At 36.0% G+C, this 22,586-nt stretch overlaps 1 protein-coding gene across 2 annotated transcripts in view; it reads left to right on the top strand.

The window, feature by feature from the left end:
- Positions 1–22,586, top strand: part of LOC109102826 (phospholipid-transporting ATPase ABCA1-like) — a 33,574-nt gene that overhangs the window by 397 nt on the left and 10,591 nt on the right. The window contains exons 2-24 of one of the 2 annotated variants that reach the window (XM_042738077.1): positions 1,400–1,500; positions 2,403–2,496; positions 4,641–4,782; positions 4,894–5,012; positions 8,329–8,450; positions 8,996–9,187; positions 12,489–12,578; positions 15,234–15,474; positions 16,017–16,156; positions 16,235–16,351; positions 16,451–16,645; positions 17,304–17,509; positions 17,603–17,779; positions 17,960–18,182; positions 18,887–19,108; positions 20,206–20,521; positions 20,743–20,917; positions 21,076–21,207; positions 21,295–21,434; positions 21,517–21,654; positions 21,742–21,962; positions 22,056–22,131; positions 22,232–22,470. In XM_042738077.1, coding sequence (XP_042594011.1) covers positions 1,435–1,500; positions 2,403–2,496; positions 4,641–4,782; positions 4,894–5,012; positions 8,329–8,450; positions 8,996–9,187; positions 12,489–12,578; positions 15,234–15,474; positions 16,017–16,156; positions 16,235–16,351; positions 16,451–16,645; positions 17,304–17,509; positions 17,603–17,779; positions 17,960–18,182; positions 18,887–19,108; positions 20,206–20,521; positions 20,743–20,917; positions 21,076–21,207; positions 21,295–21,434; positions 21,517–21,654; positions 21,742–21,962; positions 22,056–22,131; positions 22,232–22,470 — 3,783 coding nt within the window. In that variant the 5' untranslated portion in view covers positions 1,400–1,434. Of the gene's footprint in view, positions 1–1,230; positions 1,501–2,402; positions 2,497–4,640; positions 4,783–4,893; positions 5,013–8,328; positions 8,451–8,995; positions 9,188–12,488; positions 12,579–15,233; positions 15,475–16,016; positions 16,157–16,234; positions 16,352–16,450; positions 16,646–17,303; positions 17,510–17,602; positions 17,780–17,959; positions 18,183–18,886; positions 19,109–20,205; positions 20,522–20,742; positions 20,918–21,075; positions 21,208–21,294; positions 21,435–21,516; positions 21,655–21,741; positions 21,963–22,055; positions 22,132–22,231; positions 22,471–22,586 lie in introns of those variants that run through there. The other variant, XM_042738078.1, reaches the window with a different exon arrangement.

Below are 22,586 nucleotides of genomic sequence, written 5' to 3'. Positions count from 1 at the left end.
CGACACGTAGTTTTTATTTAACTGAAGAACATCTAAGCTTCAGATACAAAACCTGACATTTTTAAAAAAGTAAAAATAACATAAAAATAGCAAAAGGTGACATCGTGTGGTTCTTTATCAGCGGATAGAAAGACCAGAACTGCTTTAAGAAAAAAACAACAGAACAATGAACAAGACAGACAAAGGTACAGGTATCAATGTGCAAAAAACAAAACTACACTGTAAAAATACGAAACCCTACATTTAAGTGCCTTAAAGTATTAAGGAAACTCAAAGTGATGACAAATCCAACCTGGAGAAAAAGTTAATTAGACGTTTGACCACTTTCGGTTGAATTACAGATGAAAAAAAATGTGTAGAAACTCTGAAAACTTATACAGTTAAGTCAACATAACAGAACTTACTGTGCCAAGCTAAATTAGTAGACATGGATGTTTAAAACATGAAACATGAAAAAGAAAACAAGTTTACACTTATCTATATGAAAGCTTTTACCACCTGCATCTGTAATAGCGGAAGACATAATGTGCAAGTTGCTGGGAAAGAAAAGCTGTCTGAATTCTCAGAATGAAATGCAGCCTCAAGCATTTCATCTGAACATAATAGGGAATGCCTGGAATTAATAGTTAATGACCAGACGAATGTATATAAAAACACATAGAAAGCAGTTTGTATTTGTCATAGGTATAGTCATGTTTTATCGTGATCTGTGCATGATGATAAAGAATAACCTAAATATCCGCCTACGTCTCTGGGGCTGGGGTTTGGAAGGGCCAGTATGAACATTGTCCTGATTTTACTTTACTTTTTGTAAAATTTACTCTAAAGGTTCAGTAAACTATTCCATTTAAAAATGGAAATGTCAGGCTTTACAGTCCTAAGTTATGTTTCCATCTAAGCTCATCACAAACCTGATCATTTCTGTTTTGGGTTAGCTGATTAAATCACTGAAAGGGTCAGACAGTGAGAACAATGTATGCGTTAGATGAAGATCACTCAAGAATGTCTGGACCCTTTTCGCATTTGAATAGCTTTGTTAGCATAGAGCAAGGGCACTATGATTCTCTCCCTGACTTCCAGCAAATCTGTGCATTTTAAATGAAGCTCTTTGATCAAACGTGGCCATTAAGAGTGAAGCTACCATTCCCCAGAGACCCTAATGGCCTGTAAAATAACTTCCTTGATCATTCTCTGACACTATAAAGTCCACCACTTCCAGGAATTCTGGGGAAAAAAGAAAAGGTTGGCCTTCCCTAAAACGGGGCAGGAGAGGAGAGATGAAAAGGGAAGACGTGAGCGAGCAGCAGAGAGTCAGATAGGAGGGCTGCACTTTGTCCTGGACTATTGAGCTGCTCTGTTGGTCTTTTTCACTCCGCACGTCTCCCTTGTGTCATTGCAGTTGAGAGCTGAGAGTGAAGAGGGACCCGAGTGAAGATGTCTATCTCCACTCAGCTGGGTCTGCTGTTGTGGAAGAACTTCACCTACAGAAGGAGACAAACAGTAAGGACAACAGATTTAGTATATATATATATTATATATATATTATATTTTTAATATGCCATATATATAATATATTAATAACATTGTTTTTCAATATACATGAAGAAGAATAATTTTATGCAAATTCAAATATTACACATTATATTATTTTATGTATCGTTATAACAGCTCTTCATTCCTTATAATATAATTCTAGAATCTTGAGCTGTTTACAGTCTATAACAATCCACATATTTAGTAAGATATTTTTAGATAATTTCTAATTACTTCTAGAAGTAAAAGTGATGCAAATACAGACAGGCATAGAATTCATATCTCCATCTCCTCAAAATAGGGTATATTACTCTTTAAACCATTACAAAAAGCACTTTGGTTGTACGATACTATGGTATTTTGATGTATGGTACTGTAATGTGTATTTACAAGGTACTTCCAAAATGTCTTGTTCAATACAAAAACTTCAAAAAATTCAGTGCTTGATTTAATTTTCTATTGTTAAATGGCTTGAAACAGTACAATACTGATGCATTTACATTTTTATGCTTTAAAATAAATAAGCATAACCCACGAAAGTGCTAAATGGAGTGGTCAGATGGGTTTCATTCCCCATTGGATCTATGTAGACATGCCATGTTCCCAGTGGATGATCCTCTCTGCTGTTGTACTATATCTGGGGGGTCTGATTGATCTCCTGTCATGTATTAATAATAAATGTTGTTAATAAAAACCTGCCCTTGATGACATTACACACCAGAAGCCCTAACCTTAGACATTAGAGACTTGAGAGCTTTTTTCCTGAGAACTCTTAGTCATGTTTCATCAGGACCAAAGATGGTCTCTAACTGTCTGCACTTTGCAGAAAACGCTGACTGTTTTTGTCCTCTTGTGTTTGACTTGTTCAGCTCCAACTGCTGACAGAGATTGTGTGGCCTCTCTTTATTTTCTTCATCCTGATTGCTGTGAGGTTGAACTACCCGCCTTATGAACAACATGAATGTAAGTATACTCCTCAGTTTTGTACCTGTGAAAAGAGAGAAAACACATTTGTTGTGGTGTGTCTACACAATGCATCATTTATCCTGTTTTGTAGCATTCAGTTCCTTACATGACATTGGAAAACTAAATGGCTACCACGTGTTGCATGCAAAACAACTTTTCTAATGCATCCTGTGCATATTAATTGCATTGCAAAACCTAAATACATGGTGCACATGGGGCAAAAACACGTTTCGTTTCATTGGATGGTTTTTTTATGGTGTATCATTATCAGATGTGTCAAACTTGCAAGGTGTTTATGAATTCACATTGATAACTGTTCTATCAGTCACACATGATGTGTATAAAGATAGGGTCATGCTATCAGGAGCATGTCGGGATTTAAATAGTGCCCTATAGACAAAGTGACCACTATTTCTGCATTTTAGGGCACAAAAAAGCACAAAATGATCCATATTTCAACATTAGCTAGTTATATGATAGTGCTGTGATTTTGAACAAACCAGCTAATAATTCAGCTAATAAATGCGGTCATCAGTCTATCATTATTTCTTGTTTTATAGTTTTTATTGTGCTTGATCGGCTTTGTAATAGATTAAGTTTAGATGTCACCATACCCTGGGTAATGCTACTCATGCCAAGCTGTAAACTAGCCAGGAATTCAAAACACAATCCTTTTGAAATCCATTTGAAAAGACATACTACAATACAGATACAATTTTGTGAGATTGTGAACTTTCTGTTCTTCTTTGTGGAACGGTGAGCCTTTGTCATGAGATCTTGTTGACGTGCGAATGTGTTTGTGTGCTACCGCTTTGGTTTATACAGGAAATAGGAGGTCCTGTGTATAATTTCACTTCTCCCAAAGTCTGGAGTGTGCTGATGGACAAATAGATTTGTCATATGCGAGTACAGGCATGTTGCAACCTCTCTTTGTGAAGCGATTAAATGGACAGAAAAACAATGTCCATCATGTAGGTAATAATAAATTTTAAGACATCAAAACCAGCAATATTAATTTGCCTAAAGCTGTAAATACAAGGTTATGTAGGTAAATGAAACATTTACCTTATACATAGGTATATGTAAAAAGAAAATTATTATATTCCACAAAAATATAAGATTTTTTTGTTTTGTGATATTTTTGACAATTACTGCTGTAAACACAAGATTAAGGATTAAGTAGATAAATAAACTATATATATATATATATATATATATATATATGTATATATATATATTTTTTTTTTTTTTTTTTAGGGAAATGTTTTCTTCTTCCATATAATGTTGTGTTTTACAGGGAGCTTAAAATTGCTGTTTTTTTGCATCATAAGGAAATTATTATTACATTAAACAAAATATATGACCCAGTTATGTTCTTGATAGATATTTTGATTTCTTCTTCCATATAATGTTGTGTTTTACAGGGAGCTTAAAATTGCTGTTTACAAATAGCCCCTGAATTGATTACTTCATGCTTTAAGTATTATCTTATCTTTGCTGTGCTCAGCAGTGGAGCAGCTGGCAGTCTTAAGGTTGACTGATAGCACGTCTGCTTATTTGACTCATTATAGAAATAACAGTGAGTCCGTGGTGGGACATAGGTCACGTATACCGCTTAGGTAATCACTCGATAAGGTCCCCTCATAGGGTACGCATCCTCCAGGGATGGACAGTCAGATATTTGCTGATGTTTTTTAGGTCTGTGGGAAGATAAGGCAGTCTAAGGGTACACGTCAATTATTTGTACTGTATATGGGGATGGACCACAGTATTGGGATGTAGAAATAATGAAAATCTCATCCGGAACATCATGCCCATGCAGTTAGATGTCAATCTGATAATGTATCTGCACTATCTAGAGCTCCCATTATCAGGATCACGTCATATATAAAGTAAATGCACTTTTGAAGTCAAAGATGCATTATCTGGGGGGGGACAAGACGGATTTTGGTTTTACTGGAAAAAAAAATGCTTTTTTTCAACTTTTTCTGATATCATCACTCCATGCCAGTCTTGATTATGCTGGTTTTATCGTGTACACTTTCTCTTCTTCTGCTCTCTAAGAAATCCTTAATGTGGAAACTCTCCTTTCAACCCTCTTCAGTGAGGTATTTCATTTTGTCTCCTTTTATTTGTTACAGGTCACTTTCCCAACAAAGCCATGCCCTCAGCAGGCACCCTGCCCTGGATCCAGGGCATCGTCTGCAATGCCAACAATCCCTGCTTCCGACACCCAACCCCCGGGGAATCTCCAGGAGTCGTAGGAAACTTCAACGATTCCATGTAAGTAGTTGCCTACAGCTGAAGATTTCGAAATAACTCTGTAATGTGGCCAATTACGTGTAATACAAGACCATGCATGCAGTTTGGTAGTAATCCTGATTTCTTTTTCAGAATCTCACGCCTGTTTTCAGATGCCAAGAAGATCTTACTGTACAGTCAAAATGACAAGAGCTTAGATGGATTCAAGGAGCTTATCAGTGCAGTGAAAGTCATGCAAAGCAACACAGCTGGTGAGTACAGAATTGCCTAGAATGAAAACAGTTCATCCTCACGTGTTTCCAAACATCAAATGCTGCTCTTCTCCATAAAGTGAAAGCATAAAGTGACCAAGCTCGAAAAAGGACTAAAAACATCATTAGTAATCCATATGACTTGTGTGCTGTATTCCAAGTCTTCTAAAATCATATGATAACTTATATTTTCATCAAGTTTGAATATGCGATTCTGTAGTAATTAATTACTTAAATACTTATGTTTGAGCTTGTTCCTTTTTATGTTCCACCAAGGAAATAGAGCCATGACATTTGCAATGACACAAGAGTGCATAAATGGCATGTTTTTCATTTTTGGCTGAACTGTCATGTTTTTTGCCCTTTTCAGCAATTGTTCTCTTCCAAATCAAACACATCTCCTAGCCTAAAGTAACTCATTCAAATTATCAGTTAATCCTTGTAAATATATAAGCGAAAGGTTAATGCCCATCAGCCTTTTGTTGGGATAGTGCAATTTTTCCACTGAGAGAGGAGGAAGTGGGTGGCTGAATGAAGGATCAAGCCTTTCATGCAAGCCATGACAAGTCACATTCAGGGCTTGTGTGGGTGTAAATACGTACACACATCCCAGAATCCTGTCCTCTAGCATTACCTGCCCTTTTCACTTAGTGCGTGCTGGGTATACAGCGTGAATTGTCTCTTCCCGTTCACAGACTTCTCTTCTCACGCAAAGTGAGCTTTAATTGCATTTCTCCACCTAATGGAGAAAAGGTTGCACAGACACCATCACAGAATGTCTGCAGTAACAATAAAAATAATGTATTTACCAAAAAGTGAAGTATGATGACATTTTTAGATCTGTGACAGAGTGAAATGGGGAGATGAATAAATAGTTTTCATAGCTGTACAGAGAAAAACAGGATCAAATGGTCCAAAATTCACAGTTTATCGTAATACACCTTTAGAAAAGAGTTCAGCAAAGTATTGAGGAAAAAAGAGTTATGTCATTATCGTAATACACCTTTAGAAAAGAGTTCAGCAAAGTATTGAGGAAAAAAGAGTTATGTCTGACAATAGGAATGCTTTGAACTCGCCATCCAGTCATTGTGGGGCTTGTTGTGGCATCCGCATGTTGTGTTTTGATTAATTTTTGTGTTTATTGTCATGTTAGGGTCCAGTTCTCTGGGTTTAGGTTATATTTATCGCTTGAACCCATTCACACCTAGATCATTTGCTATGATTAGCTGTGATGCTGAATTCACAAAGAGTTTTAAATAGCTGCTTTACACTAGCCTCATAATGGGTTACAAATGTTTATGAAAAACATCACGCCCAAAATATGATGCTAATTGTTGTAATGGCCAAAGAAAACTGTACTGGTTCTCTCTTTGGTTATTGAGGGTTGAGTTGAGTAAGTGACTTGTACATTTACATAGCTGTCCTGATCACTACCTCTTAGATGGTTTGTGCACTTTCTGCAAAAAGAAAAACAAAAACAAAAAACAAAAACATAAAGGTACACTACTGTTCAAAAGTTTGGGGTCAGGAAGATGATTTTGTTTGCAAGAAATTTATACTTTTATTCAGCAAGGATGGTTTAAAGTGGCCCAAAGTGACAGTAAATACACTTACTGTATAATGTTATAAAAGATTTCTGTTTTAAATAAATGCTGTTCTTTTGAACTTTCTATTCATTGAAGAATCAGTTTCCAGAACAAATGATAATAAGATGTTTCTTGATGAAATCAGCATATTAGAATGATTTCTGAAGGACCGTGTGAAATTGAAGACTGGATTAATGATGTTGAAATTCTGCACTTATTGTCATCAATTGTCATCACAGGAATAAATTACATTTAAAAATATATATAAAAATAGAAAGCCATTATTTTGAATAATAATACTATTTCACAATTTTAGTGTTTTTACTTAATTTTTAATCAAATAAAGACAGTCTTGTGAGCATAAGAAACTTTCAAATAAATAAATAAAAAAATCTAACCAACCCCAAACTTTTGAATGTCAGAGTAAATTTCAAGACAACAGTTCAAACTGTCTGAGAACTGGATTAAAGGATTTTGGAAACCCCTGTATTACGTATATGTATTTTTTTTATTTCACCACGGCTCATTTAGACTCTTTAGACCCTCTCATTTTATGCTTGCATATACCTGTACTATCTAAAAAGGCCTAACAGATGTAATTAGCCATGACTTTACAGAAGGTCCATGCACATGTCTTTTCAGACCCGATTTTACTCCCCTATTTCTCTCCCTTTACCCTCTTTTCAAAAGAATGATTATTGGGGAAGCGACTGAATAGTTCAGGAATCTGCCACCTCCTGGGGCTTTGCCCCTCCCTAGCAACGAACACACTTCCAGCCTTTGTTTCCCTGAACAGCACAGATGGAAGACATGGAGACAGTTGGGCTACTCCGGGTGAGGGTTATCACGGGTAATTGTTAGCTAGGTGTGAATGGCTTCACTTTTCCATACACATCAGGTATAACTTTAGTTGTATGGATTGGAGAAGGGGTTTCTACTGTCTAGCAACATGAGAGATGTCCCCAAATGTACAGACTTGACCCCACTTTTGACACACATTTCCATCAAAACAGGGATCAGAAAAACTTTCAATCTGACCAGACTTTGAATTTCAGCAGATCCATCTCTGCATTTTAGGATTTTTGTTTCGATTGTGATTTGTCATATTCATCAGATAATGTAAAAAATCGACTTCACGTTTTAAGATTCGTATGATTAAGGAATTGCATTATCATTATAAAAGTTTTGAATGATAGTGTGATGCCACAGATTTAAGGAAGGAAGGGGAGTCTCACACAAGTCTGTCCAATTTGTGTGAAACCCCGTTTTAAATTCCAGAACATTTAGGCATCTAGACTCCCTGTACATTGTTTGTGGAATCACACGATGAATCAGTCATCGTTTCTTTCCACGCCCAGGAGAACCGCACTTGGCGGCCTGCTCAGACATGCACTTGAACCTTGAAAGAAGAATGAAATTTAAGGAGAGCACACGAGTGTGTAGTTAACACTCTCAAAGGCTGCACACCTGAATGAACAGCTCTTAATTCCAGCAAGTGAGCGCATGTACTCCGAATAAAAGTTTGACGTTTTGTAAGAATGCAATGTAAATGTAATCTAATGGAAAATGGGGTGCATTTCCAAAAACATTAATCCTAAAATGTGGGGGCGGGTCTTCTGAAATTAAAAGTCTGGTCAAATTGCTGAAAACCGATAACTACAGCCATTGTATGGTGGTTTTGTGAAACACTGCTTAACACGCACACACTTAAGTGGTATGTTTGTTCTTAGGTTTCAAGCTGAAGGACTTCCTGCGTGAAAATGAAACCCTTTCCATGTTCCTCCAGCAAAATGCCTCCTTTTCCCATAATCACGTGCAGAATATTTTGGAAGCTGATGTAAATCTTGAAAAGGTGAGAGTTGAAAGCATTATTTTGAAGCATAAATGGTGTCCATGACTATTTAGGTTCTCCACTGACTTACTTCTTCCATGCATCAAAGACCCAAACCTCACACTTGCTCTACTGTAATTACACCGCATACAGTTTGGAAGGCATGGTATTGGTCATAGTTTCTAGGTCCTTTTTGATAGTTTACCCCACACAAGCTGCTAAATTGACCCTAGGAATCAGTTAAAGAGAGGAAATCAGCATGCAACTTGATTTTTGTTTGTAAATCAACAGCTGCTAGCCGTGTGACATGCCCTCGGGGCATTACACAATCTACAGTCCTCATAAATGACCATAGGCAGCCTAGTTTTACCCTAATGTACCCTCTCAATGTGTATTCAAGGCATCTAGTCTTAGTGCCTTATAATTCCTACTGTCCTGATAACAAACTCATGGGTCATATGAACCGCTCTGTCCTCTTCTATCTCCAAAACCCCTCACAGATCACATAAACACCTTTAGTCTGCTCTCACTCCTACTGCTTATCACCAATGCTCCTCATGTTTCAGGTGCTGCTCAAAGGTTTTGGCGTCCATCTGAGAGACATGTGCAACACCACCACACTTGAGGATTTTGTGAGCATCCCAGACGAAAGGTTGGCGAGATTCACCCAGGACCTCATCTGCAGCGCTCCCAATAGCTGGCTAGACCAGGCCGAGAGACACTTCAAGTCCAACTTGGATTTTCTCAAACCTATTAGGGTAAGAAACATGGTACAGTGAATCAAAATGAACAGATTTGAAACATGTTTTTTTAATAATAAATAAATTAATTAATTGGTATTACCTTAAAATATTTAATAAGAAATTCTTAGAAATACTTAAAATTAGCATATATTCAAATTATCATAATGTAATTAAAAAATATTTCCATGTCATAAATTCCACGCAAAAATCAAAAGAAAAAGAAAAAAACACAAAATAATAATAACAGTAATACAATTTCATATTTTTTATTTGGGTGGAATTATTATTATTATTATTTATTTCGGTATTACAATATTATTATTTATTTCAATAATGCATTTCTATTTCTATATATTTTAAATGGTATTTTTTAAGGGTCAAAATAATAACGTTTAACTTAGATATTAAAATACTTTTTAAAGTAATGAGAATCATAATTGAGAGTAATTTAAAAAAGAGAGGAATTTTAAAAAAGCTAAAAAAAAGTTATTAAAGTTAAAACTTAAAAAAAAAAAAAAATATATATATTTTTAATAGTCAAGAAAATGTTTGTTAATTTCATAAGAGTGTCCAGATTATACATAATTAGTTTTGTGTTGCAGAGGACACAAGCGGTTTTACTGAAGACAAATGTAAATGGCCAGTCTAGAGCTCTGGATGAGTCCAGATGGGGTGGCTTTGTTGTCAAGAAAGGGAGTGAATAAACTGTTGCTTAAAGGGGTCATATGACATTGCTAAAAAAGAACATTATTTTGTGTATTTGGTTTACTGAAATGTGTTTATGTGGTTTAAGGTTAAAAAAACACATTATTTTTCACATACTGTACATTATTGTTTCTCCTCTACACCCTCCGTTTCTGAAATGTGTCGACTTTTACAAAGCTCATCATTCTGAAATGCGAGGTGAGCTCTGATTGGCCAGTACTTTGTGATGGGCTGAATACCTCAAGCGTGTGACGGAAATGTTACGCCCCTTAACATACTGTGATGCCGCCTCCCTGCACGACAAGACAAAAACAAAAAAACCTATTACAAATGAGGCATTTGTAACATCCAGTGGGGACATAAGTACAGATTATAATGACTTATACTGTCTTTTTACGCATGGCGTTGCATCGCGCCGCATAAACGTAAAACCATGTCTGCATTTGTGATCGGAGAAACGACAAACAACAAGCGCTACTCTACACTGCTCAAAACTCGCATTTGAATCATCAGTGGCAAATCCTTTAAACATGAAAACGTACTTACATGCTGTGAGTCAGCATTATTTGTCAGAACAACGTCATTGTAGGCTACTCTACAGGAAACAGTCCTCGTCCGGTGGCAGCAACTATATACAGCGAGAATAAAAGTTTATTTCTTTGCGTGAACATTTGGGCGGTGTTATGCAAATCTTTCCACACAGTGACGTAGACGTGGCAGCGTGTTTAAAAAAGGCATTTTAGGAGGGCATGGACAAGCCTTAATTTTTATAAAGAATATCTCTTTGGGTTTGAGACTTTAGCCTTTGCAACTTTAGGGATCTTATCTATTCACAAACAGCTTGTAACACTCAAAAGAAAAAGGAAAACTTGAAATCGCATCATTTAACCCCTTTGATAAATTCCCCCACCTTGTGTCTGAGGGTGACAGAGGTCATCATCTTATCACCTAAAGCATTGCAATAGAGTCCTTCCCTCCTCCACTGCTGTTGCTGAGGTGTTAAAAACAAAACCAGGTGACTTTATCATTGGCATGCACTGTGCTGAGACACAAACAACTCAACAACCAGCTAAAAGAGAGAAAGGAAAAAGAAAGAACGAGTTAGCTGGTTATGAACAGCGTGGGAGGACGCATGTCGTTGCATGTTGCCCTACACTCCTACTTTAATATATAGCCTGAAGGCACAGCTGGTAGTTACAACAGCTTCAGTTCCTCTCTTCTGCTTCTCCCTATGGTTGTTTAAAAGAAATACGAAGATGTCAGTTTGACTCACAGGTCTCACTGGTCAACGAAAGATGATTTTGACTCATCATTGGGATGCTTGGAAGTGAAGTGCAGTGAAAAACCAGATAAATATGTCATCTTAGTTTTATTTCACTGGCTGATGGCATGTAGAATGCATGAAATGAATATGGCCTTGCGTAACTTTTATGGTTCTCTGATTATTTTAATAGACATGCAAATTAGATACAAGCTATAAGATACTATTACGAGCAACTAGATTTGATTTAACAGCCATATAAACCGAGTGACACACAATATTGTAAATGACCTAAACTTTATCTGTAAATGACATAACCTTTTTATTCAGGTTTATGCATATTATAATATTTCATTATAGTTATCTAATGTTACTTAACGTAAATTAAAACAAAAAGTAAAACAGTTACATTTTTAAAAAACAATATTATAATATTTCATTATAGTTATCTAATAGTTTATATATATATATATATATATATATATATATATATATACCACACACATATATATATATATACACACACACACACACACACACACACACATACAGTATATAAAATATATATAAAACTGTTTTTTAAAAATAAAAAACATTAAAAACATAATTTTATAGCATATATAGGTTTATATTTTATCTAATGTAAGGTAAAGCAAAATGTTAATTATATTAATGTAAAAAAACATATACATTATTACTTTATTATATTTGTTATGTATGTGTGTATATACACTGCCATTCAAAAGTATGGGACCATTATGATTTTCAATGTTTTTTTAATGGAGTCTCTTGTGCTCATCAAGGCTGTATTTATTTGATCAAAAGTTTTTTTGATCAAGGTTTTCTGTTTTAATGTACTTTAAAATATAATTGATTGCTGTGATCAAAGCTGAATTTTCAGCATCATTACTCCAGTCTTCAGTGTCACATGATCTTTCAGAAATCATTCTAATATGCTGATTTATCAGTGTTACTCAGTTACTCAATATAAAACATTATTTTATGGTGTATATATATATATATATATATATATATATATATATAATATATATATATATATATATATATATGTATATATACAAATATAAATTTTTTTTTTTTTTTTTTTAATCTACACCATAATGTAACTACAAAATGTAAATGACATAGATAAATATACTTATATATATATACCATAGGCCTACTACTTTTTTGTAATAAGTGTATATGTGTGTGTTGTGTATATATATATATATATATATATATATATATATATATATATATATATATATATATATTTTTTTTTTTTTTTTTTTTTTTTTTTTTATTAAATAAGTGTATTTAATTAAATATTTTCTCTGTGTTTTACAGTCAGACATAAGGACTAATGCCACTGATGTCCGTCTAGTTGCCAAAGCTACAGACAACCTTCTGGAAAGCCTGGGATCACTGGCTGTGGAGGTAGACTTCATTTTAATCACTTATCATTAAAGTCTATGAGTTTATCACTACAGACAAGGTAGAACAATCCTGAGCATTCCTGTGAACTGTCAGAAAACTGCATGCGAGAGTTGACTATCGTATTTAAAACAACCAGCACACAGTAAAGCTCTAAAATCATCCCATGAGAGTGAAAGTGACATTTAATGGCGAGGACAACTGCAGGGCCAGTGACGCAGCAGTAAATGTGTCGCACTGAGCCTGTATGTGTCGATGGGTTCGGTAGTGTCTCGTTTGCCAGCTGTAGCAGTGCACAGCAGGAGGAAGAGAAAGTTGGTTCAGCTCCCAGCTGGACAGATATACAACCAAGCACAGCTGAACAAGCATCCAGAGAGAGAGTAACACAATCTACTCAGCAGTCAGTATCCAAAAACCGCAAGAAAGACGTTTGCTTAACACAGTGAGATGGGCGTTCATGACCTGTTTGCCCATACAAAAGCCCCTCTGTTTTCTGCTCCACTGAAAGGGAAACCTTTGACTATACAAGTCTACGTGAATGGAGCATTAAAGTCAACCCACTGTCTAGTTCGCTGGCTCACTTTCACGTTTGAGACGGATGGTGAATACCAGTAACCTTTTAATGTGTTGGTAAGAGACTAGACGAAGTGCAAAAAACATTTTCATTTCTCTAGTCTTCAGTGTCACATTATTCTTCAGAATCTTTTCTAATATGCTGGTTTGCTGCTCAAGAAACATTTTCTATTATTATCAATGTTGAAAACAGTTATGCTGCTTACTAGTATAAGATTCTTTGATGAAAAGATATTTCAAAAGAACAGCATTTATTTGAAATAGAGATCTTTTGTAAGATTATAAATGTCTTTGATGTCACTTTTGATCAGTTGAATGCGTTTTTTCTGAATAAGCTTACTTACCGCAGCATTTTGGTTGTGTACCCCAATTTCCAAAAAATATTAAGCAGCAAAAAGTTTCTTGTGCACCAAATCAGCATATTAGAAATAGTATGAGTTTATTCTGTTCATTCTGGAACTCAGAAACTGCGTGCAACTTTTCTCTGTACAGCTTTGTGAAGTTTAGATGGCTCATTATTCCTCTTTGATTTCTTGCTCTCCCCCCCTCTGAGAGAGTTTTTTGTTTTTGCAGTAGGACATCTGTTGCACCCTCCGCCCTCCATTCTCTGTGTACTTTTACACAAAATTAGCGGCACGTGACTTGTTTGCTTGCTGAGTCAGATCCGTAAGGCTCACATGGTTTTACCCAACAGTTTTATGCCTTACACCACACCTGCTTCAAAACAAATGACCGGCAGAAGCAATTCTCTACTTGGTGGATGTGTTCGAAATACTAACCTACTGCTTACTGCATACTGCCTACTATTTTTTGTTTAGTGTGCTTAACGAAACCTCCCAAGATTCAAGTTGACTCAAGAAGTAAAAATGCACCTGTAGGAAAGAAAAAATCAATAATAATATGTTTTATTTGTTTCTCTTAGACTGCAGTAAGATTAAACGGAGACACACTTGAGACTTTTTCTTAATATTTATAATAAAAATGAAAGTGTTCTCAGGGCAGTTGGGTTTTTTAAATGTGAAATGTCGTGACCAGCACAGAATAACATTTCTTTTCCTGTCAGTCAACCTCGAAAAGCAAACCTCCCAGCTTAGAAATGCATTTATGATAGACTTTCATTTTATGTTTGACAAAACCCTTTGTGTGTTGAAAAAGCAGAACCAGCTTTTCATGGGAGGGTTTGTTTGTCTAAAGTGAGTTGTGTTGGTTTGTCAGGCCCTTGGGGCATTGGCTTTCTAGATTCAGGATTGTTGGGTAAAACATCTAAACATGAGCTACACAATGACAGTAGCTGTCAAGGATTAGGCAAACACAGCCTGCACTGGAGTGAATAATGAAACACTAACATTATCTCTGCTAATAGTTGACAATTTTCTCTCTGATGAAATGTTACAGGGATAGTTCTCCCAAAATTAAAATTCTTCTGTTATTTACTCATCCTTAAAAAACTGTATGACTTTATTTCTTGAGTGAAACACAAAAGGAGATGCTTGTTTCACTTCTTTTCAATTAGAATGAATAGAAACTGGAGCTTTCATGCTTTAAAAAGGACACAAAAGCAGCATAAAAGTATCATGATAGCAGTTCAAACTACTTGTGCACTAATATTCCAAAGATCGTATGGATTTGTGAGTTATTTGATTTAGTTTACAAAAACTGTCTGAATGATTTGGTTACAAACCGCAGTGGGGAAATATTTTCAGTGAATTATGACTTAAATTCTGATCTGTTCCAAACACAGTTGCTATTATATGGCTTTAAAAGATTTGGATATCGTGTGCAAGTTGTTTGAACTACTTTAATAGTACTTTTGAGGCCTGAAACTCTCTGAGAGTGATTAGTCATTTTCAGTATGTGTCCTTTTGTGTTCAATGGAAAAATAAATACATATGGGTTTCATGAGGGTGAATAAATGATGACAGAATTTTCCTTTTTTAAGTCAACAAATTATTTAAAGATGCACCAGTTTAATATAAAACCCGACACGCCTGTTTAACAAACTAATGGAAACTTCTTAAGTAAATTTGTTGTGTATCAGCCGTCTTGACTTGACGATTATAATTGTATCCTCTGTCATTCTTTCAGCTGGCCAGTATGAGGAGCTGGAGTGACCTGCGAAACGAGATCCTGTTTCTGACAGAAAACGCCACCGGCTCGCCGAGTCTGATGTACCAGGCTGTGTCCCGTATCGTGTGTGGACACCCGGAAGGTGGTGGGCTCAAGATCAAATCCCTCAACTGGTATGAGGACAGCAACTTCCAGGCGCTGTTCGGCAGCAACAACGACAGTGATAACGAACCAGTTTCAGTCTATGACAACACCACCAGTACGTCAAAGCTACAGTAGTGTTCAGTATTTTTTATATACTATTATAGTTTTTATCAATATTTAGAATTAGCTTTTGTTTTCATTTTTAGGTTTTTTTCTTTGCTTTAATTTATTTTATATTTCATGTTTGGTTATTGTAATTGTAGTACTTTAACTTAGATTTTATTTCAGTTAACTGCCAGGGCAACTTTTTTTTTAATAATATTTAATTATCTTGATATATCATAAAATCTATGCCTCAGGGCAGGTTGATGTTTTAAAAAAATCAATACATGAATACAGAATTTCCCTAAAAATGATGTTATTTTATGGTGCCTTTATTTCAGTTAAATAAGCACTTTTTTATAGTTTTAGTTTTAGTTAACAAAAACATCCATGATCTACAACAGAAATTATGCTTTTTCATAAACAAAATGAATTGCGCTTGAAATATGATACTAGCATACTGCACAATAGTGGTACAATATGATGCAGAGCATGCAACATTAAATGAATGCTAAACTGTCCTTTAATGCATCTTCTTATGTATTGTGCTGCTAGCTCCATACTGTAACAACTTGATGAAGAACATGGAAGCCAGTCCTATCTCTCGAATGATCTGGAGAGCATTGAAACCTCTCTTGATGGGGAAGATCCTCTACACGCCACACAGCCCTGCAACACAGAAGATCATTCATGAGGTAACCATCCTGGAAAAGAAAAAACATGTTAATGGTACTTGCCATGATTTGTTGATTAACATCTTTGTTCTTTCCCAGGTCAACAAGACATTTCAGGAGCTCGGAATTCTACGAGATTTAGGTGGAATGTGGGAAGAAGCCAGACCGAAGGTTTGGAACTTCATAGAGAACAGTGAAGAAATGGATCTGATACGGGTATGATCTGCCTAACTCTCATTACTGCCTACATTTGGCTGAAGGTTACCAATGTTGAAGCTAATTTTAATTTCCGTTTCATTGTTCTTCCAAATTCAGACGCTTCTTCGGAACAATGCCACTGCTAGTTTCTTCAGTGCCCAGTTGGCTGGGACTCAGTGGAGCGTGGAGGATGTTACAAGCTTCTTGTCTAAGCACTCCGAGGACACGCGTCCCCATGGAACAGCATTTACGTGGCGGGATGTCTTCAATGAGACAGATCAGGCCATTATGAGCATATCCCGTTTCATGGAGGTCAGAACAGCTCTCTTTCATGCTACCTTTTCCTTTCTTTTCTCCTCCTACACATTTCCTTTCTATCTCATAATCCATCTGTCTCCCACATACATACTTTCACATAAAACATATCAACAACCATTCATAAGTCGCATAGCATGTCACAACCAGCACATTTGTCGGGAGAAAGGTATGTGCAAAACGTGTTTGTATGTCCTGTTCCAATGAATTGTGTGGGTTTTTGAGTTTATAATATAATATAATATAATATAATATAATATAATATAATATAATATAATATAATATAATATAATATAATATAATATAATATAATATATCTAAGTCAGCAATATGACGTATGTTAATATGACAAAATGAGATGTGAAAGATAAAAAGGAAGTGAAAATCAACTTGAATGTAGACTCAAGAGAAGTATAACACGACTTTAGAAGACAAACAACACACAGTTATTTTTAATGGGTCAAAAGTTCCCTTTTACAGTAAAAGAAGACCAAGCTATTACAGATCAAATAGATTATTTTAGGTCAGCTATAAAAGTTATTGATTAAATCACCTACTGTAGCATGTTCATAATCTAATATGGTCAAATAAAATCAACTCATTATCAAAAGATAGATAAAGCCACATTGTGACTGAATGGTGTTGTTTTTTTCAGTGTGTAAACCTGGATAAACTTGAACCTGTGAGCACAGAGGAGAAAATGGTGAACGAGTCCATGAGTCTCCTGGATAACAGAAAGTTTTGGGCGGGAATTGTGTTTCTGGACATTCAGTCCAACAGTTCTAAACTTCCCCCACACGTCAATTACAAGATCCGCATGGACATCGACAATGTAGAGCGCACAAACAAGATTAAAGATGGGTAAGTTGGTGTTTTCTTTTCTTAAATGCCCAGTAATGGAAACTAGATAGTGTGCTATGAAATCACATGCTTATTGGGTTTTTTGGTTGGCAGGTATTGGGATCCCGGTCCCAGGGCTGATCCGTTTGAAGATTTGCGGTATATTTGGGGAGGATTTACTTACCTACAGGATATAGTTGAACACAGCATCATCAGAGCAGTTACTGGGACCAAAGAGAAGACTGGTGTTTACATCCAACAGATGCCTTATCCATGTTATGTAGATGATATGTAAGTATTTCGACTGCACTGCAAATAAACCTAATTGAATAAAAGAGACTGAATTAAGCATTGTCTTTAAACTATTTCCCATGCAGTAAAAAGACTGCTTCATGCTAATCTTTCAGTATGTTCTGTAACAGTTGGAAGTGGAACAGTTATTTAAAAAAAAAAAAAACCTTTTTCCTGTAGTTTCCTTCGTATTATGAGCCGCTCCATGCCGCTTTTCATGACTCTGGCCTGGATGTACTCAGTGGCCATCATCATCAAAGGCGTCGTCTATGAGAAGGAGGCCCGGCTCAAGGAGACCATGAGGATTATGGGATTGGACAATGGAATCCTGTGGTTCAGTTGGTTCATTAGCAGCCTCATCCCTCTTCTCATCAGCGCAGGCCTGCTGGTTCTTCTACTCAAGGTACTAAAAAGACTTCAGCAGTTCTTAAGACAGGTTGTTTTCTAGGAAGCGCACTTTTTGCCTTACAAAAAAATGTTCAGTACACAATTTAGTTATTACAAATTATTTATACTGTATTGCAATTTTGACTTTTTTTCTGTTGTAGGATTTTTTATGTTAATAGTGCTAGTGACTTTATTAAATTAAATTACTAACTAAATAAATTAATTAAAACTAAATAGAAATGAAGATGAATAAAATAAGAAATATGAAAATAATAGAAGATATGACATATAATGACAAAAATGACTACAAACTAAAATTAAAATAAAAAAATTTAATAGAAGCGATAAAGCTCATTCAAAATACTATAACATAAAATAAATAATACTAACATAACACTTACTATTATTAATGTTATTTTTGTACCTTTGAGATAATATTTAGAATAATTTATTAATATTTCTATTTTCATTTTAAGTTTTAGTAATTTCATTGTTTATGTAGTTTTAGTCATTTTTGTTTTACATATATATGCATATGTGTGTGTATGTAAAACAAAAACTTTATATTTCTGTTAGTTTTATTTGTATACATAAAATATACCATATAGTAACCTTGATTATTATTATTATTAATTGTAATAAAGATTATTATTCATTATGTGGCATCCATTAATAGAAGCAAAACAGAGACAATAAAGCTGATTTCTTTTACCTTTCCAGATGGGTAATCTCTTGCCCTACAGTGACCCTGGCGTAGTCTTCCTCTTCCTTGGATCATTCGCTGTGGTAACCATCATGCAGTGTTTTCTAATCAGTACAGTGTTCGCACGTGCCAACCTGGCAGCGGCTTGCGGGGGCATTATCTACTTCACCCTCTACCTGCCTTATGTGCTCTGTGTGGCTTGGCAAGACTACGTGGGCTTCAGCGCCAAAGTCATTGCTGTAAGTTTATGACAACCTACCAAAACACTTAAAAAAAAAAAAAATATCAGTTACAAAGTGCAAATGCGTGCAGCGTCATCAATTATTGGCCTTAGGTTATCATACAGTATATTGCATAAGGAAACTAATTTGTACTGCTCTCCTTATCTAAAATGACTTACAGGTGCGATGAGAATATCTTAACTGTAAAATCGCACTTTAAACCCATTGTAGGCTTTGGTTCCTGACTCTAGATTACAAGGAATCTTCACTTGGGTGTTCCTGTTGAAACTAGTTAAATGCTTGTGATAGATTAAAGGTCTGGGCCACTAATAAAAGAGTTCAGTTAGAGGTGAGCCAGCGTTGGTTAGATTACTTTGACCAAGGCACTGAACCCTAGGCGGATTGATCCTGTGCAGTTCCTTGGTTACTTGTCATTAAACTGATTTACAGCAGACTTATTAACTCCAGGTCCTGCTGGAACAACCTGAGATTAAGTGTCCAGCTGAAGGGCACAGATGTAATAGGGAATATCAGTCAGTTCATTTACAGTACATGCATTTTTGAAAGTAATTTGAACTATTTGAGTTGAAGGTCATTATTTAATCTGACTCAAATCATACCAGATTATTTTTTACTAATTTTTGTATTTTTTTACTCAATATTTTTATCTAAACATTCCCAAATCGTGTTTTACTTGAGAACCAAAATTATATCTGTTTTCCGAGGGAGTTATCAAAATTAAGTGAGTTTATGCTTGAAATGAGAAATAAATCTGCCTGTAGGGTTAGAAAAATAAAATAATTTACCTTTTACCTTTATTTTTTATTCCCAATTTTAAGCTTAAACTAAAAAAGACAGACTACTCATTTTATGTAATTTTGCTTCAAGTAAATATATCCTGATTAATGAATGTTTAGATATTTGTACAAGACAAAAATACTGCGTGAGAAAATCACTTTTTGCATTGTAGATAGGCAACTGCATTATAGGGAATGTAAAATGTTAATGTAAAACTAAATTACTTATTTTGGTGCAAGAAACTTTGACTAGCATTATAAGTGGACTTACTTCTCACTTTCTACTTACACTTACTTCTAATTTGGTTGTGTTCACAGAGCTTACTGTCTCCAGTGGCATTTGGATTTGGCTGTGAGTATTTTGCCCTGTTTGAAGAGCAGGGTGTGGGCATCCAATGGAATAACCTCTTCTCCAGCCCAATGGAAGAAGACAACTACAACCTCACCACCTGCCTCATCCTCATGTACTTTGATGCCTTCCTGTATGGGGTCATGACCTGGTACATTGAGGCTGTGTTCCCTGGGCAGTATGGCATTCCCAGGCCATGGTACTTCCCTTTTACTAAATCCTACTGGTTTGGAGAGAGCAACACAAACAATACTGCAGTTCATGGAAAGAAGGGCAATGCTGGAGGTAAAAAAAAAAAAAAAGTTTTTTTATATAAGGGATACACCAATATTAAAATTCTGAACGGATGATTGTTTTGATATTATGGCTGATTACTAATTAAAAAGCTAAAAAAATAGCTATTTTTAAAAAGGCAGTTTAGTGTCAGTTTAGAGTTTTAAATTTGTTCATTAGATATAATCTTCAATACAACTGATTAATTGTGTTTTGTGATGTTTTTTTTAAAGCTGTCTGCATTGAAGAGGAACCCACTCACCTTGAACTGGGAGTTTACATTAAGAATCTTGTGAAGGTCTACCGTCATGGCAAGAAGCTAGCAGTCGATGGGTTGACGCTTGGCTTCTATGAGGGGCAAATAACTTCTTTCCTAGGTCACAATGGAGCTGGAAAAACAACCACCATGTAAGTTCACATTTCACTTTATATTCATCCAAGATTCATCACTTTCATATTAGAATGATTTCTGAAGGATCATATGGATTGGAGTAATGGCTGCTTGAATTGAGTTTTTTCTTTTTGGTTACAATATCTAACCCTCCAATTTGCCTTCATTGTTTTAGGTCTATCCTAACTGGCCTATTCCCTCCCACCTCTGGCACTGCATATATCATGGGCAAAGATATTCGCTCAGAGCTCAGTTCCATCAGACGGAGCCTCGGAGTGTGTCCACAACACAACGTCCTCTTCAGCATGTAAGTGCTTTAATTCAAAAAGTCACATACTAGTTGATGTTAAGATTGTATAGTTCTGTGGATGTTAATCTACCGGTCATATCTCAGGTTGACAGTAGAAGAGCACATCTGGTTCTATGCCCGTCTGAAGGGTCTTTCTGAGGAGGACGTGAAGGCTGAGATGGAGCAGATTCTGACAGATACTGGCCTTCCACACAAACGCAAGTCCAGGACCAGCCAGCTGTCAGGTGTGTGCCATTACAACCTCTGAAATTATGATCTGATGGTTGTTTGATTTGTTGCAAACTTACATTTTTTTATGCTTCTCAGGTGGTATGCAGAGGAAACTCTCAGTAGCCCTTGCTTTTGTTGGAGGGTCAAAGGTTGTTATTTTGGATGAGCCCACTGCTGGTGTGGACCCATACGCTCGAAGAGGCATCTGGGACCTTCTTCTGAAGTATCGTACAGGTAACTACTCCATTCGTTTTGTATTTAAAAACAAAGAAAATGCCATTAGATCTTATTGAATCAATGAGGACTATGGGTATTTCTTAGGTCGGACTATCCTTCTTTCCACCCATCATATGGATGAAGCGGATATTCTGGGCGATCGTATTGCTATCATCTCCCATGGAAAGCTTTGTTGTGTGGGCTCTTCGCTCTTTCTTAAGACTCAATTGGGAACTGGATACTATCTTACCTTGGTAAAGAAAAACACTGAGCCTTCTCTCAGCTCTTGCAGGAACTCAAGCAGCACTGTGTCCTTTGTTAAGAAAGTAAGTGCACTTCAGTTTGCAAAATCACTCAATGAACACATTGATTTGTTGTTTAGCTAATCAGCTAAACACTGTTGTTTCATTGTTTTTTAGGATGACAATGCATCTGAGAGCAGTTCGGATGCTGGTCTAGGTAGTGATCAAGAGAGCGAGGCCGCCACAGCAATAGGTAAGACACCACCTGACCTCAAATTTTAAAATGATGGATATCTTTTCAGTTCATGAGATTTTACCTGAATCTTCACTAAAGTTTTCAATATGTTCTGCAGGAACTACATGGCCTGAATCTCCTGTTGTTCCTGTTGATGTAGACCTCATCTCCAGTCTAATCCTGAAGCACGTTCCCGCTTCTCGCATGGTGGAAGACCTCGGTCATGAGATAACATATGTGTTGCCGTACGAGTCTGCCAAAGATGGTGCTTTCGTTGAGCTCTTCCATGACCTGGATGATCGGCTCGCTGACCTTGGCATTTCGAGCTATGGTATCTCAGATACTACACTTGAAGAGGTACTGTAGGTGTAGCTTGTCTTGGCTTTTATCTGTCAACAAAAAGCTTTAGGATGTTAGCTGTGATTTTTTACTACATGTGCAAGTTACTAATCATCTTTCTCGGGTGTCTTTAT

Source organism: Cyprinus carpio, chromosome B14 (genome assembly GCF_018340385.1).
Source record: "Cyprinus carpio isolate SPL01 chromosome B14, ASM1834038v1, whole genome shotgun sequence".
Lineage (NCBI taxonomy): Eukaryota > Metazoa > Chordata > Actinopteri > Cypriniformes > Cyprinidae > Cyprinus > Cyprinus carpio.
Note: the sequence above shows the minus strand (reverse complement) of the source record. Positions and strands in the feature narration are given on the sequence as shown.